The sequence below is a fragment of the Physeter macrocephalus genome, chromosome 11, assembly GCF_002837175.3.
Source record: "Physeter macrocephalus isolate SW-GA chromosome 11, ASM283717v5, whole genome shotgun sequence".
In the NCBI taxonomy this organism is placed as follows: Eukaryota; Metazoa; Chordata; class Mammalia; order Artiodactyla; family Physeteridae; genus Physeter; species Physeter macrocephalus.
In genome coordinates, this window is record NC_041224.1 from 96495373 (window position 1) to 96512877 (window position 17505).

The 17505-nt window shown below is 52.7% G+C and overlaps 1 protein-coding gene across 2 annotated transcripts in view; it reads left to right on the forward strand.

Moving 5' to 3' along the window:
- PLA2G4E (phospholipase A2 group IVE) overlaps positions 1-17505 on the forward strand; it is a 43222-nt gene that overhangs the window by 18600 nt on the left and 7117 nt on the right. Inside the window, exons 6-18 of one of the 2 annotated variants that reach the window (XM_055088294.1) lie at positions 841-883; positions 1388-1448; positions 2382-2542; positions 2633-2719; positions 3117-3154; positions 5025-5160; positions 6492-6628; positions 9020-9242; positions 11688-11802; positions 12357-12494; positions 13936-14043; positions 14591-14794; positions 16034-16200. In XM_055088294.1, coding sequence (XP_054944269.1) covers positions 841-883; positions 1388-1448; positions 2382-2542; positions 2633-2719; positions 3117-3154; positions 5025-5160; positions 6492-6628; positions 9020-9242; positions 11688-11802; positions 12357-12494; positions 13936-14043; positions 14591-14794; positions 16034-16200 — 1618 coding nt within the window. The remainder of the gene's footprint in view (positions 1-840; positions 884-1387; positions 1449-2381; positions 2543-2632; positions 2720-3116; positions 3155-5024; positions 5161-6491; positions 6629-9019; positions 9243-11687; positions 11803-12356; positions 12495-13935; positions 14044-14590; positions 14795-16033; positions 16201-17505) is intronic. The other variant, XM_024118286.2, reaches the window with a different exon arrangement.

Consider the following 17505-nt stretch of genomic DNA (forward strand, 5'->3'; position numbering starts at 1 on the left):
GCAACCTGTTTATCCTCATAACTCCATGCAGTTGCATCTGGTTGGACATAAAGAACAGCTATCCTTTAAGGAAGAAAAAGAAAAGAAACTCTTCTACTCCCTCTAACCTATAAATCTTTTTTTTTTTTTCCTGGACATTCTATTTAAAATGTATGCCAGTTTTCTCCTTGACAATCTGCAGATCTAAGGTTTCTTAAGCCAATATTTTTCACAAGGATTAAGAAGGCTCTGCTATCTCCTTATTGACCCTGCGTAGGCTGTTTGTCACCTTTGTGAGAAATCAGTCAAGAATGATATGACTTAGAGAATAGACTTGTGGTTGCCAAGGGGAAGAGGGGGTAGGGGAGGGTTGGATTGGGAATTTGGAATTAGCAGGTGCAAACTATTGTATATAGGATGGATAAACAACAAGGTCCTACTGTCTAGCACAGGGAACTATATTCAATATCCTGTGATAAACCATAATGGAAAAGAATATGAAAAAGAATATATAGGGCTTCCCTGGTGGCGCAGTGGTTGCGCGTCCGTCTGCCGATGCAGGGGAACCGGGTTTGCGCCCCGGTCTGGGAGGATCCCACATGCCGCGGAGTGGCTGGGCCCGTGAGCCATGGCCGCTGAGCCTGCGCGTCCGGAGCCTGTGCTCCACAACGGGAGAGGCCGCAACAGAGGGAGGCCCGCATACCACAAAAAAAAAAAAAAAAAAAAAAAGAATGTATATAACTGAGTCACTTTGCTGCACAGTAGAAATTAACACAATGTTGTAAATCAACTATACTTCAATAAAATAAATTTTTAGAAAGAACGATATGACTGACCAGGAGTTCTCATTTTGTTTTTCAGCCCCTCTCCACCTGAGAGTCTCATCACCAATGGCGTGCTGGTGGTAATTGTCCTTCCAGGCTCCTGTGGCTCCAGAGGCCTCCTGTGGCTGCTGCTCTTGGGAACAGAACTGTGTGAGGGAAAACCAGGCCCAACTTGGGCCTTTGTCCCAGAGCCCGCTAGGAGTCAGACTAACTGAAGCCAGACAAAGGGGTTGCAGGCAGTGGTGGGGGCAGCAGCTGGGCTCCTGCTCCTGGGCAGGAAACACCTGGACCAGCATCCCATCTCCCAAAACGACGACCTCAGAAACCTCCCTAATAAAATCACCCACTCTCAGAATCAGTCTCGTCCCATTTTCCCCAAACTCCAATCTCTCTATAAGCACAAGTTCAGAATTAAAAAGATTTTCATAATTAGGCTGTTGGTACAGCCATTTCAATTAGATGCATCTAAAGCCTCAGGATTCAAGGAAATCTCTCCCCCGAAAATCAGTCTTTGGGAGTTTGTGGCCTGGTAGAGCATCCCCGGCAGCTTGTGCTCAAAATGACCTCCCCTTCCTTTGTTTCAGTCTCGACAAGTGTCCTGCCTGGAGGTTCATGCAGAATCCAGGAGACAGACGAATAGGAAAAGTGAGCCCTTTGACTACCTCTGCCTGCTGTGGGGTGGGGAGGGCAGTGCCACTTCCCAACCCTGTCAACACCAGAGTTGGCTGCTCCATGGCTGCCCTGGGCTCCATGGGGAACCAAAAGCTTGGTTGAGACTTCCGGGGATCACTTCACCCTCAGGGGTCATAAACCACTGTCCTCCCCCTGCTCTAAAAAGGGCCTGTTCTTCAGGTCCCCACAAGACCCTCAGAGCTTCCCGGGCTTGATGAACGCCCTGGACCATGGGTCAGTGACACAGCACTGCTCATCTGTCCACACCAGTCTTCACCTGCCAGATGGGGGATTCCCTGGGTCTAGAGCAGTGGTCAACACCCAGGGCAGGAGGGCCCCGACAACACCCAAGTCCCCTCTAGCTGCACCCCTTCCTCTAGTCAGACTGCAATTCGTGGAGTCCTAGCATTTTATAGCTGGCAGGGACATAACGCGACTCTCCTTCTCACCACTCCACCCCTTCCCCCCCATGCAAGGCTTCCAGCCCTGTCTGCAGAGAGGAGAGTGGCACAGCCCCACTGGCATGGGGGAGGGAGGGGGAAGGAAGAGGCTCTGCCCCCAAACTGGCAGCAGGGAGAGGGCCTGCTTTCAGTGCATTGGGAAGGTAACTTCGGGGCACCTTGTGGAGGAGCAGAACCTAGGAGGACTAGTCCAGAAAACTCAGCCTCTCAGACCTCACACACACACACACACACACACACACACACACAAAAGCCTTGTAAAAATGCAGATTCCTGGGCCCCACCTGGCCCTTCAGAATGAGACTCTCTGGGGCATTTTAACCAGTGCCCTCGGTAATTCTAAACCCCTGTCCTGGGTGCCTCCCCTAGGCCTTTTACTGGGCCGAGTTGGGGTGCGAAGTGGGAGGCTTCCCAGGGGTCTCAGCCCTCTCATCCTCTCTTCCAGTGAAGGACCTCCTGGTGACAGTGACGGAGTCCTTCGAGCACACCCAGCACATCTCACACTGCCTGGATCCCTGCCACCCAAACTCTGCCTGCTTCCACTACCCCAAGTACTTCCAGCCCCAGGTCCACGTGGAGGTACCCAAAAGCCAGTGGAGCTCTTCGGTAGACGGCCGCGGCAGTAGGGGGTTAGGGGCTGGTCCAGACGGGCGTCGGGAGGAGCCCCTCCCCTCACAAAACCACCCATCCTTCCAGCTTTCCTGCTGCGGTGCGTACAAGAACGGTCCTGTGTGCCAGCCCCTGGATTGCCTGCGTGACGGCCAGGCGGTGACCCTGCCTGTGGTGAGGGCCTGGGTCTGGGAAGGGGTCCCTGAGCAGCGTAGCCTGGAGTGCCTGTGGAAGGGAGATGGGGAGAGCCTGGGGGGCCCGGGGGGGAGCATGGCTCGTGGTGGGTCTCTCAGGCAGGGTATAGGAGTCTTGGGGGGTAGGAGACTGCTGAGCTGCAGTGTGGAGCCAAAGCCAGGGTGTGGAAGGTGAGCCAGGCTGGGGGCGAGTGACGTCCAGACGAGACCCTGTGTGCGCATGCGCGGGCGGGGCGCTGCATGCGCATGTGCTAAGTCAAGCGCCCCGGGGTGGGCGAGCGAGGGGCGCACCGTGTGGTGAGTCTCCACTTATTTGGTTGGGACCACTTGGCTCTGAACTGTCATCCCTGACAAACTTTTCATCTTTCAATTCCCAGAGCAAGAATTGTGAATTACACATGAAGTCTACACCCTGGTAAAGTGCCCTCTTTCGGTCTGTCCCTCTGACTTATTTATCTTTAGGGACTTAAAGTGGTATCTTGTTGTGGTGTTGATTTGCATTTCCCTGATGGCCAGGGATGTTGAGCATCTTTTCACAGGCTTATGAGCCACTTGTATATCTTCTTCGGAGAAATATCTATTCAAATCCTTTACCTATTTTTAAAGTGGGTGATTTGTCTTTTATTGTTAACTTGTAAAAGTTCTTTGTATAGTCTAGATACAAGCCCCTTGTCAGATATATGATTTCTAAATATTTTTCCTGTTCTGGAGACTGTCTTTCACATTCTTAATGGTGTTCTTTGAAGCACAGAAGTTTTCAATTTTGGTGAACTTCAGTGTATGTATATTTTTTTCTTTTGTCATTTGTGCTTCTGGTGACATATTTAAAAAACCATTGCCTAATCCAAGGTCATGAAGATTTACTCCCATGTTTCCTTTTAAGAGTTTTATAGTTTTAGCTCTCAATTAGGGTCTATGGTCAATTTTGAGTTAATTTGTATATACAGTGTGAAATAGGGGTCCAACTTCATTCTTTTGCATGTGGATATCCAGTTGTCACAGCATCATTTGGTGAAGACTGTTCTTTCCCCCTTTGAATTGTCTTGGCACCCTTGTTGACAATCAAGTGACTGTAGTTTCCATTTACAATTTGATGGCTGTTTGTCCTTGGTCAAGTTATTAAGCCTCTCTAAATCTCAGTTATTCTCATCTGTAAATGAGAGCAGTACCAAGAGTACTGTCTATCATTGGGTTGCTTTGAGGATCCAGTGAGATAACACATGTGAAGAAATCAGTGATTTGTGAAGTGGGAAACTCAGAAAATATCAACAAATGTTATTATTATTGCTGTTTTATTATTCATTCCTTGTAGAGGCCAAGGGAAGATTTCCTCACAGCTGTGTCTGCAATCCTATACCAGACATGAGGGAAACATAATGGGAGAGCTCCCAGGCTCTGCCCTCAAGGAGATGTGACCTTTATAGTTACTCGGGTCACTAAGACTCAGGCTGGAGATTGTCAAGGTCCATTCTCCTGGAGTCACTGGGGAGCAGGGCCTTGGAGGATGCAAGGGATGTTGGTGGTCAGAGGCAGGAGGCTCAGAACCCAGACTACTCCTGGGCTCTGAGAGCCCATGGACCCTTCCAGGAAGTAGCAGGAGGTGAGGTTGGACAGATCAGGTGGGGGCTTGGATGCCAGGCCAGAAGCCTGGACTTGCTCACATCAGGGATGTGATAAAAAGAGGGCAAGCGTTAGGCATGCTCTTCCTGCCCCACCTACCTTGAAGACCTGTGGGGGTGACAGGGTGAGATCAGGGATGTGAAGGGTTTTTGTCACACAGGGTGATTTTTACTCTGGGAGCAGGAAAAGCTCACCGAGGAATATGAGCTCCATGAGAGCAGGACCTTGTTTATCCAGCTCAGAAGAGCCCTACTGTAGAGCCTTATTCAGAGGGACTGGCCAAAAGGATCTCAGGGCCTCTTGTCACCCATGTCTGGCCTTGGGCTCTAGAAGGTGCCTGGGGGAAGCCTTTCAAGACTTTCCAGATCTCCTTGAAGAGGCAGAGGGTTCAGTGAGTCCCTAATTGTGTTAAGTACCTGCTTACAGTGCACCAGCTAAGGCTTTGGGGCTTTACATTTGTTATCTCATTAAGTGCTGAAGACAGTGCCAGGAGTTAAGCATGATTAGCCCCATTTTACAGATGAGAAAGCAGGGGCCCAAGGTCACAAAGGTGATTCCTGGCAGAACCAGGCTTCGAGCCTAGGTCCAACTGACCCTAAAGCCATGTCTTCTCCATGGAGGTGGAGTCTACAGACCCACTCAGCCAAGGTCCCCTGTCCCCACAGCTCCGAGGCACTGGACGTGCGGCTGGGCTTCAGCCTGTGCCAGGCAGAGCTGGAGTTCCTGCAGAAGCGGAGGGTGGTGGTGGCTGAGGCGCTGAAGCAGGTGTTGCAGCTGGAGGAGGACCTGCAGGCAGACGAGGTGGGTGAGCAGAGGTCAGCTCAGAGCCAGGCTTGTCCTTCGAACACTGTGCCTGCCAGCTGCCCCCTGCAGTCCCTCCCTTGCCCCAGGGCAGCCTCAGCACTGCCTTTCCTGGTGGTCCTTACTGCTGAGGTTCTAGGTGCCCAGGTGAGGACTGTGCTGGATGTGATTCAGTTGTGTGTTCACAAGGGGCAGGAAGGGCAGAGTAGAGAGAAAGGAAGGAGCCCCAGCTGCTGCTTCCCGTGCACTAACAGATCCTGAGATGATGAATGATGTCTTACCTACATGGGACAACGTGGCATCCTTTCCCCAGCCAGGAAAACACTGGAAGCTCCACCACCGCCCACATTCTACACACCTCCACCCAAAAGGCCCTGGGCCTTTCATTCTTCAGTTCTCCCTTCCCATAAAGGTATGCGCACGCGCACACACACAAACATACACACACGCACGCGTGCACACACACACACACAGACACACACACACACCCAGAATGAACAGCAGTGGGGGGCTGGAGAGAAGCAGCTTCCTCACGCAGGGCCAGCTTCTGTGCACAGGGTAGATGATGGTACCTTTGCCAGAGCCCTCTGTCACCTCCCTGGTAGGGGCTGAGGCTCACACTCCCCTGAGCAGCAGGTCAGCCCTCGGAGAGCCCGCACTTCAGAGGCCAACCACAGGTGTAGACAGAGACCTTATCCCTGAGGAGGGCTTTGATGGGGCTTCGGCCGACAGTAGGTCTTACAGTCCCCACTCAGATGAAAACTGAGTGAGTCTTGGCAAAGACTCCACGCCTCGCTCTCCCATCTATAGGGAAACACACTGAGGACATCTTAAACCTAAGTAAACCCAGAGGTGACAACTGTGCTCCTTCCCACATCAAAAATCCATTTACTCCTGCTTTTATACATATGGTCTGTAGGGACCACATATCATGTGCCAGGCCTGAGCCTGACATCAAATCCCTCTACAGCAGGTGCTGATTTGCAGCCATTAGGGAATCACACGCTAGCTGGGTTCTTGAGCGAGCCACCCAGCCCTCTGGCCCCAGTTCATCATCTGTTAACTGAGAGCTAGATTAATAGTGCCAAGAACTCTTCCAGCCACGGCTTTCTAATTTACCAGGCCTGACACCGACCATTGGGTTTGGAACTAAGGTCCAGTTCTAGACCTACAAGGCGGCTTGACACTCTGTGAAAGGCAGTTTTCAGGTCACTCAGTCCCCACTCTCTGTAGCCAGCTCTTCCTCTGCCACTGTTCTTTCTAAGCTCCTGTCACTCCAAGTCTTCCCCTACCCAGCACTGCGCCAACGGTCTGCCTCCATGTGCCCCCAGGTCCCACTGATAGCCATCATGGCCACTGGGGGTGGAACAAGATCCATGACTGCCATGTATGGCCACCTGCTGGGGCTGCAGAAGCTGAACATCCTGAACTGTGCCAGCTACATCACTGGCCTGTCAGGGGCCACCTGGTAAGGAGCCGGGGGCCACTGTCTGGTGAAGCCCAGAGCAAGCAGCCAACAGGCTGGCCGGTGGGCGGGGGTGGGGTCTCTGGTAAAGCTCATCCGCCCCAAGTTAGAGTGACTCATGACACCTGGGCAGCTCTACCCCCTCACAGCTGTGTGACCTTGGGAGTGCAGCTGAACTTCTCTGAGTCTCATTTTCTGTATCTGTAAAGTGGGGATAGTAATAGCCCTGACCTCCTGGGGTTGTTGTGAGATGCTCTCCCAGGACTGGGTACACCAGGGACACGTGTTGGTCATGACTCCATGACTATGGCAGGGTCCCAGGAGTGTGGCAGCCAGTTATGAGTGAGCCACTGGTGCCACTGGTGAATCTCCCCAGCAGCTGCCCTCTCTCAGGCTGTGCCAGGTGTCCTGGGGTGGGTGGAGCTGGCCCGCTGCTCTGGCTGCCACATCCCAGCGCATCCCCAACCCTGCATGCTCCCTGTGCCCTGCGGGCATCCTGGGGCTCCCCGTCCTCACTCTTGCTGGTGAGCAGGGCGGGTGACCCTCAGCTCCCCCGACAGGTGAGGCCAGCGCGAGGCCGGCTTCTCCACAGGAGCCACGGCACCTGGGATTCACGATGCCGGTGGCGGCCCACGAAGATGTTGTAATTTCTTTTAAGTTCTTTAAAAGAAACCTTCTAGGTTGAAGAAAGTGTTTTAATATATAGTATTATATCACTATATTTGTTTTTATACAACAGTCATAGAAGATAATTTTTAATATTTTTATGGTGGAAGGGGCCCACTGAAGTCATAATGCAGCCCTGGTCTAGGGTGACCCAGGCCTTGTGACCACCCACATCCTCTCAGCCACGGCTGCATCTTATTCTGTGTGTAACTAGTGGGCCTCAGAGCCCTCAACGTCCCAAGCTGTGTCCCTCATCCTGGAGGGGCTCTGGGTAACTTTCATTTGAGGGGGTGGATGCGAGGAAAACCAAGGGTTCCTGGTGCACCAGAGGCTCTGAGGCTTCAGCCCAGGTGGGACAGAAGGATAGCTGACGATTACGGGCATTGCCTCTGCACCGAGCACTGGGGTGACAGCTTCCAATGGACTATCTCATTTCTTCTTCACAAGAAGACTATGAGGAAGATGTTGTCATTATGCTCATTTTACAGCTGGAGAAAGAAAGGAATTTGCCCAGGATCACTCAGCTAATAAGCGGTAGAGCTGGGATTTCAACCCAGGCTGTCTGAGTCCAGGGCCCACGTTCTTTTTTTTGGAGCAGGGAGGGGGGAGGAGCCCACATTCTTTTGGTGGGGGGAGGGGGAGGGGCCCACATTCTTAATCTCACCGATAAACCGCTGCCCATGGGAAGTAGGTTAAGGAGATAAACCTGCTTGCACCAGGGTAGAGGGGCACCTGCATCCTCCTGGCCTACCTCTGGGCCAGGCAGGAAACTGGGAGGAACTCAGACCCAGCTGGGGTGGGGGTAGGGTGTCTCCTGGCCTGGGAAAACACTGGGAAGGAGTTTTGTAAAATCAAAATCAATCATTTGTAATGTTTTTTTAAAGCTTTTTAAAGGTATGAAAGTAACAGCGTGAGCCTTATGGAGAGCAGGGTACTTTTTGTTGAAGAAATCTCCTGAAGGAAGAGGCTGCTGGTCAGACAGCTGTGCAGCTGTAGACCAGGTCCACTGTGGGGAGGGCGATTCCTGGGTGCTGTCCTGACCTAGACTGAGAAAAGCTGGGTCCAGGCCAAGCAGAGGCAGACAGAGGCAAAGACCCAGGGCTAGGGGGAATCTCTATCTTTGTTTTACTCCTCCCCACTGCCCACATAGAAGTTAAGAAGAAGAAGGGGAAGTAAGTCTTTAGCTGGCATCACAATTATGGAAATTAATGTGGCAGAGTGGGAAGAGTCCAGGATTTGGAATCAGCAAAGCTTGGGGTCAAATGCTGGCCCCACCATTTACTTCGTGCCGGGTACTGTCCTAATCATTTTACATTGATTCACGGCATCTTCACAATAATGCTGTGAGGTAGGTACAGTTATCATCCTTCTCCCCAATCCACAGATGGGAAAACTGAGGTGAGGAGCGGTTAGGTACCTTGCCCAGATCACATGGCTGGTGAGTGGCAGAGTCTGGTTTTGAACCCAGGAAGATCTGGGTCCAGAATCTTCACTGTTAAGCAATGTACTCCACCTGACACACGGCAGGCAGTCAAGAAATGGCAGCAGTTGTGACTTTGAGTAAGAATGTTCTCCTCTCCCCGACCAGTCCTCACCCCATTTCCTCCAGGCTCCTCTCCTGGCGGGTGAGGGTTTCCCATGACCTGCCCACCTCCTTTCCTGCCAGCGTCCAGGGTCGATCAGACCAGGGCTGGCTCAGCTCTCTCAGCCATGCCTGTCTCTCTCCAGGACCATGGCTACCTTGTACCGTGACCCTGACTGGTCCTCCAAAAACCTGGAGCTTGCCATCCTTGAGGCACGGAGGCACGTAGTCAAGGACAAGATGCCCGCTCTGTTCCCAGATCAGCTCCTCAAATTCCAGAAGGAGCTGCAGCAGCGCAGGCAGGAAGGCTACAAAGTCACCTTCACAGACTTCTGGGGCCTGCTGGTCGAGGCCTGTCTGGGGGACGAGGTAGGTGCTCAGCTTCCCCTGGGGCCCAACCCACCCAGGGCTGATACCCAGCCCTCCGCCTTCACTGGGGCATCGGGAGGTACATCACAGCAGGAGGGAGTTAGGTTAGACCTGCAGATGCACCCTTGGGCCGTAAGAAGCATGAGGCATCAGAACGCATGATGCAGGCAGATGGTGGGATTGTCTTCCCGAGTCCCTTTAGAGTATGCCTGAGACCCTCACATCAGGGGTGGCTTAGGTACAAGCTTTCGGAGAGGCAGCGGGCCCTCTGAGAACCTGTGAGAGAAAATGGGGAGGGAGCCACCAGGCTGTGATGTAAGCCTGACCCCAAGTGGAGAAGAGAGGGAAGGAAAGGCCGGGTGGAAGCATCCTAGCCCACTGTGCGGTCTGAAAGGTCAGCACAGTGACCCTTGGAGAGTCCCCCAGCCAAGTTGGCCATCAGAGGAGTCTGGCACCGCCCCCTCCCCTCCACCACAGTGGGCCTGCCTCAGGGTCCCTGCCATGCTCAGTCATGGGCTGGGACCAGCCCAGCGGGAAGTGTGGCCTTGGAACAAACTCAGCCAGGGATTTCAGAGCATGGTAGCTGAGCCGTCAGCGAATTACACTGCTGTAGTTGGAGGTCTGCTGGGCCCCTTCTCATGGCCACCACACGGAGGATGAGCCCAATGAGGTTCCTTCCAGCTCTGATATCCAATGATCTGAGCAGTGTGTGCCCAGGAGAAGCAGCCTGTGTTGGGGCCCAGCTGCTATGAGAGCCATGTGGGCTGTGGTAGGGCTGTGGGACCCCCATGGGATGCTGCCATCCTGGACCTCAGGGTGAGCTCAGCTAACACCTGGACCCTTCCGACTGCCCAGGCCCCAGGGAGGAACCAACTTTGGCTGTTGCTTGACCCCAGAGCAGGGCTTCCCATCTAATTTCTATGCAGGCCTATGGCTATCTGCCCCACTGCCAAAGGTGTCTGAAGAGTTCTGAATTCAAATCAGAACTTACCAGAAGGAAGAGGGACAGCAAATTATTTTCTAGTAGATCCCCTCTTCCAGAAAACACAATTTGAGCAACCAAGGATGGACCAAACCTCATCTTCAACATTCATTCATTCCCTCATTCATTCTTTCAACAAAATTAAGTAACTCCTGCATGCCAGGAGCTGTGCTAGACAGTGGGGATTCAAACGCGGGCACTCACAGCCTTTGATGGATCCCTGCCCCTTCTGATAACCCACTGTCTACTCTGTCCACATGATGGAGCAGGGCAGGCAGAGGCTGAGGGTGTTGGCTTTTGGATTCAGGCAGGACAGGGTTTGAATTCTGGCTCTGCTCTGTGCTATTCCTTAAATGGGAATTTCATCAACTATTTCGTCAACAGTTAATATTTCTAACAGTAGTTAGTGCTCCATGTGGTGAGGAGGAAAGCTCCAAGGCTTTTAACATTAGAGTCTGAGCATTGCCCAGGGTTTGGTGTGGGAAGGAGCCTAGGTTCCTGGGAAAGCAAGTCTAGGATTGATGGAAGGAGGCCTCTGCTCTTCCACTCTGGCCAAGGCAGGAGCTCCTTTGCCTCAGGACCCCTTGACAATGAGTGTGGACTGGGCTCTTCCCTGAGTCTGCAACTTCCTCTCCTTCCATGACGGTCATTTCTGTGGTGCCCATATCTCTGGGCCCAGTTCTGACAGGCATCCTCTTGGCCTTTCAAGGGAGGCCTAAGAGTTGTTTGACCCACACGTGTTTACCATCCCACAGTCCCAGGTTCTGTGGCCTTTACACACTCGGGCAACCATGGATGTCACCCACCAGGCAGCTGCTTGGCCTGGGGTCAGAGCCTCGTCCTCTAAAACCTCCACTGGCCTTGTCTACACTGGCTGATTCACTTTGGGAGGTGGCCTGTGGTCCAGGCTGATCTGCACTACTCCCACTTTGATTATACCACTTAGTGCTCTGGGGACTTAGAGGGAATTTGACTGCCATCTGGTGCCAAGTTTCCAAATCTTTTGTTTAAAAAGAAGAATCTTTTTTTCCCTCCCAAATGAATTTATGAGAGAGACCAACATGCAAAGCAGATTTTTTTTTAATGGAGCTGCTCTGGTTTGAGTAGGGTGGAAGATGATGAGGATGAAGAGGGGGCAGTGGTGGCCTCCTCCACCCCTGCCTTTTCATTCTCTGGTCTCTGAGACTCGAGGAGAACCCCAGGACTCTGAAGGACAACCCTAAACTACAGATCCAGTCCCACCCTGTCCATGTGTCTGGGGTGATGAACGGCCCAAGGATGAGTGAACATTTTCTGGGTACATTTTAAGAGCAGCTTTGACTGGTGTGAGGTGAGACCTCCAGAGCAGCCTGGTGAGCTCAGGAGCCTGGTGGGCTACTAGAGGTCCAGACTGTCCTCTTATTTTGCACCACCTCCTGGCTGCTTGTCTGCTGCTTCTCCTTAACCATTATTTTTCCACACAGAGAAATGAATGCAAACTGTCAGATCAGAGTGCTGCTTTGTGCCAGGGCCAGAACCCCCTGCCCATCTACCTCACCGTCAATGTCAAGGATGATATAAGCAACCAGGATTTCAGAGGTAACACTGGTGGCTAGCAATTTACCCGGGGCGGGGTGGGTCCCTTCTCAGCAGGCAAAGGCACTCAGTACCCCAGCGCACACATCCCGACACCATACCTTTGCCAGCCTCCACACCAAGAGTGTGCTGACAGCCGAAGAAATCCACTTGGTTACCCCCTTCTGCCCAGATGGGTGTAGCCGGTGGGCAGCAGGGGTCCTGTGGCTCCCCTGAGCAGAGACTTGATGGGACAGAGGAAATAAAGGTCGTGAAGGGAAAGAGTCCTAGACATTTCTTAAGCTGCCAGGATGGAGGGACTCTAGAGACCTGCCCTGCTTTGGGGTCTGGTTTTGGTCCGGGTTTATGAGGCGCAAACGAGCCTGTGCAGCTTGCAAAACTGAGTCTTGCCGGGCCAGCAGAAGCCGGTCGCGGGCGCCCCCCTGTGCCCTGCGGGGGAACTGCGGCCTCCCCATCCCAGGCTCCTCACGGCCGGGGAGACAGCGCGAGCAGGAAGAAGGGTGGGCGGGGCCGTCCCGGCCTGAGACTGATACCCTGCCCTGCTGCTTCGTGTGCAGAGTGGTTCGAGTTCTCCCCCTACGAGGTGGGCCTGCCGAAGTATGGAGGCTTCATTCCCACCGAGCTCTTCGGCTCCGAGTTCTTCATGGGGCGGCTGATGAGGAGGATCCCAGAGTCGCGGATGTGCTACATGCTAGGTGACTCCTGGCTGGGGGAGGCCCCTGGAAACCCCGCCCCATGCGGAACAGGCTCCGCGTTTGATTAGAGGAATGACATGGAGACACGGTCTGTTCCCCCAGGATCATGTGCCAGGTGCTGGTGCTGGTTTGGGTTATCCCTTGGGCATGTGACCCTCCTGGCATTTGTCAGCATACCCTCATTGCAGGAGAGGCTCCTGAGCCTCCCAGCCTCCCAGACTGCCCTGATCTCCCTGTGACCCTGTGGGCCCAGAAGGACCTGACAGGGGCTCCTGGGGTCACTGGGGAACAAAGGGGACTCTCCCAATGTCCTGGTCTCCAGTCGTCTCCCTGGTGTCCGTTCAGAACCAGACTGGGAGTTGCAGGCTGGGATGGAAGCTTCTGGAACTTCTACCCCCTTCCCCCTGGTTCCAGGAAGCAACATGCCTGTTTCCAGGGGTTGAACCAGCCCCTGGGATCCAAGGGGCCAGAGGGGACCTCAGGGTGAAGACGGAGTCTCTGGGGAAGCCTGGCCCAGCTCCCAACACTATGTTCCCTGGTCCTCCAGAAGCCAGGCCCACTGAGTGCAGGGGCCTGACTGTGATGTCCACTTGTAGAGTTCTCCCCTTCAGAGCCTGAAGTACATCTTTCAAAGGGCAACCGCAAAAAACGGACCCATCTTAACAGCCTCAACAACAGATATGCCCTTATTTAAACTAGTTGTCTGCCTCCCCCTCCCTTCCATCTATCCCAAATCCAACCCATCCCAGAAAGTCCCACTTAAGCCCCATTTCTTCTGGGAAGTCAGCCCCGAAGCCCACAGCCCCCAGCAGCCTCTCCTTCCTCTGAACACCTATGCTGTTGAGCATGTGGCTCAGAGATCTGTAGGTGAGACACTCGGACTTGAACTCTGGTTCCTCATTTATTAGCTGTGCAAAGTAGGCCAAATTACCTAACCTTCCTGAGCTTCAGTGTTCTCATCTATAAATTGGGCTTAAGAGTAAAACCAACCTTATGGAGGATTCAGATGGGTCAATGTATGTGAAAGATTTCACCTGAGTAGTATTATTACTGTGTTGCATTTTTTAAATCATAATAAGAGATGGTGTTACATTTATCGAGTGCTCACCATGTGCCAGGCACTGTCCTAAACTAGTGTGTTAACTGATGCAAGGGGTGATCTCTGGACTTGAACTTGAAGCCTGCACTTGTCAGTATTAAGTCTCTCCTGGGGCTGTGCCTTATATGCCTTCATACCCCCTCCCAGTTCCAAGAGGAGGGCGGAGAAGAGCTGAGTCACTTATGTTGAGCTGCACCGTGGGGAGAGGGAAATGAAAGCCTGTCCCACTCCCTGAGCAGCTTGACTTGGAGGGGGCATCAAGTCCAAGGCAGAATCAATCAGTATTTGGGTGGGCCTGGAGGCTCTTGGGCAGAGCGGCTCACTGCTGGTCCTGCTCCCTAGGTTTGTGGAGCAGCATCTTCTCCCTGAACCTGCTCGATGCCTGGAATTTGTCCCACAACTCGGAAGAGTTTTTCCACAGGTGGACAAGGGAGAGAGTGCATGATATCGGTGGGTGACCCGCCGGCTTCCCCTCCTGGTTGGGCGATGGGGGGTGTGGGGAAGGTGGATCAGCAACTGAGGACCAGTCCACCTGCCACATGTTTCAACATCATCCCTATGGCCCACGGAAATAGGAAGGCAGCTAGGGGGTCTTCCCTGCCTGGAAAGGAGGGTGATTGTAGTTGGACACACCTTTGCCAGCTCTGGCCTGGCCCGGGGGAATGGATGCACCGTGTGGTAGGTTTGGAAGAGCTGCACGGCGCCCAGGAGAGCTGCAGAGGGTGGGGATCTATGAATGCAGTTAAAGGTCACCCTTCTGGACTCTCTGTTTTCTCTGGAACCCCTCCTTGCTTGTCACCCCACTCCTTCTCCTCTACCCTGCCCCTGTTCTATGTCTCTCCCCTGGGTCCTCCTGGCTCCGAGAACTAGACAAGGAAGGTGTGCACTGCACTTACAGGCTGACCCCTGGGTGCAGGGCAACCATGTGGTGCTTCACCTGGGCAATCTGGGGACTCCAGCTCTGTGACCTGTCCTCCATGCCCCCCCTCCCCTGCAGAAGACGAGCCACACCTACCTGAAATCCCCAAATGTGATGCCAACATCCTGGACACCACGGTGGTGATGCCAGGGTCATGGCTGTCCAATACTTTCCGCAACATCCTCACCTACCGGGCCTTTGTGTCTGAGTTCCACAACTTCCTGCTGGGGCTGCAGCTGCACACCGACTACCACCAGAATGGCCAGTTCGCCACGTGGAAAGGTAACCTTACCTGCTGCCCCTTGGGGCCTACCTCTGTTTAGAGGAAGGGGAGGTGGATGTGGAGGGAGAAAGGATGAGAAAACTCCTCTGCCCATTTTCATTGGGCCCAAGTGGCAGACTCTCCCCATAGTGTATTCTACATCTGGTGAAGCCTTGAACAGCGGGTGGAGTGGTGTTGTATTTAATTAATTGAATCTATACAATGACGCTATACAGCATCTGTATAACAATCCCAGCAGGTAGAAGTTGGCCCCATTTTACAGTTGGGGAAATGTGGGCCCTGACTTTCTACAGTTGTGTTCTGGGGGCACCTTTTTTTTCTTCTTCTTCATTTTTAAAAAAATGTATTATTTTATTTTATTTATTTTTGGTTGCGTTGGGTCTTCGTTGCTGTGCGCGGGTTTTCTCTAGTTGCGGCAAGTGGGGGCTATACTTCGTTGCGGTGCGCGGCCCTCTCGTTGCGGTGGCTTCTCTTGTGGCAGAGCACAGGCTCTAGGCGCGCGGGCTTCAGCAGTTATGGCGTGTGGGCTCAGTAGTTGTGGCACACAGGCTTAGTTGCTCCGTGGCATGTGGGATCTTCCCGGACCAGGGCTCGAAACTGTGTCCCCTGCATTGGCAGGCGGATTCTTAACCACTGCGCCACCAGGGGAGCCCCTGGTGGGGCTTTTTTAATGTAAGTACTGCCCCCAGAGTTGGGCAGGGATGGCCCAGCCCAGGCTCCTCCAAATGGTGAGTGGCAGAGCTGGCTCTTAAACTGTGGTCTTGCAGCTTCAACTCAGGACTTCGTTCCCACCCTGCTGAGGCTCTAAATTTGACTTTCCACCATCTTTGGTATTTACTTGGCCACAGCCTGCAATGGCTGCTTGAGCCTGGGCTAATAATCTTTGTCCTCACTATCTGGGGCAGAAAAGGCAGCTGGCTCTGGGCCCACGGTTTGCACTAATTTATAGGATAGTCTTAAGGCCCTGCTACACCACAAATTCTGTGGCTGAGCCTTAGTGGGCTTTCTGTTCATGTTCCATAAAAGACTTGCTAAACCCCCCAGATAATGCTGTTCTTCTTCAGCCTACCCAGGGGGACACTGGGACTCACTGGGCACCCTTGCCAAGGGGAGGGCTGGAGGCCAGGCTGAAGTGGATGAGCTCCGGGCAGGGCATCCCATCCCCACCAGGTGCCTCTGACCATCTGCTGAGATCAGGGCGCCAAGGAGTAAGGATAACCACAAGCCTTGACTTTCAGACACGGTGCTAGATGGCTTCCCAAACCAGCTGACAGGGTCCGTGAACCACTTGTGCCTGCTGGACACTGCATTCGTCATCAACTCCAGCTACCCGCCCATCCTCAGGCCGGAGAGAAAAGCTGACCTCATCATCCACCTCAATTACTGTGCTGGGTCCCAGACAAAGGCAAGTTTGGCAAAGAAAGGCTCCCGCCCTCACTCCCCACAGGCTCCTTGACTTAGCGTCGGAGAAGCTCAAGCCACTATCCCTGATGGAGGTTAGACCACCAAACCTCAGGGGCATAGCCCGCTGGCCCTCATGCAATGGGTTTACTAGATTCACTGAGCTAATTCCAATTTTATTCTTACATTTGAGCATTTCCCATATTTGGCAATTCTTTAGCTGCAAAGAAAAAAAGAGTTTAAAAAATAACCTTAGGGCTTCCCTGGTGGCACAGTGGTGAAGAATCTGCCTGCCAATTCAGGGGACACAGGTTCGAGCCCTTGTCCGGGAAGAACCCACATGCCGCGGAGCAACTAAGCCCATGCACTACAACTACCGAGCCCGTGCTCTAGAGCCCGCGAGCCACAACTGCTGAGCCCACGAGCCACAACTACTGAACCCGCATGCCACAACTACTGAAGCCTGTGTGCCTAGAGCCCGTACTCTGCAACAAGAGAAGCCACCACAGTGAGAAGCCCCCACACAACGAAGACCATAAAAAAATAAATTTATTTTTAAAAAAATAATAATAACCTTAATAGAGCCCAGTCAATTGTAAAATTTTGTACCACTTCAGGAGCCTGTAATGTCCTATGTTCAAAGTGATCACATGGTCTCCCCACTACCAGGAAGTATGAGCCTCCATGTAATTACACCAAAGAGGACCAGAGATTTTTATTTATTTTTATTTATTTCCTTTTGAAAAGTCCTGGATTTTCAAAGGAAAGAAACTGGTTTTGGTCTACTTTATTTATTTTATTAATTATTATTATTATTATTATTATTTTTTGCAATACGCGGGCCTCTCACTGTTGTGGCCTCTCCCTTTGCAGAGCACAGGCTCCGGACGCGCAGGCTCAGCGGCCATGGCTCACGGGCCTAGCCGCTCTGCGGCATGTGGGATCTTCCCGGACTGGGGCACGAACCCGTGTCCCCTGCATCGGCAGGCAGACTCTCAACCACTGCGCCACCAGGGAAGCCCTATTATTATTTATTATACAGCAGGTTCTTATTAGTCATCAATTTTATACACATCACTGTATACATGTCAATCCCAATTGCCCAATTCAGCACACTACCATCCCCATGCCCCTGGGGTTTTCCCCCATTGGTGTCCATATGTTTGCTCTCCACATCTGTGTCTCAACTTCTGCCCTGCAAACCAGTTCATCTGTACCATTATTCTAGGTTCCACATACATGTATTAATATACGATATTTGTTTTTCTCTTTCTGACTTACTTCACTCTGTATGACAGTCTCTAGGTCC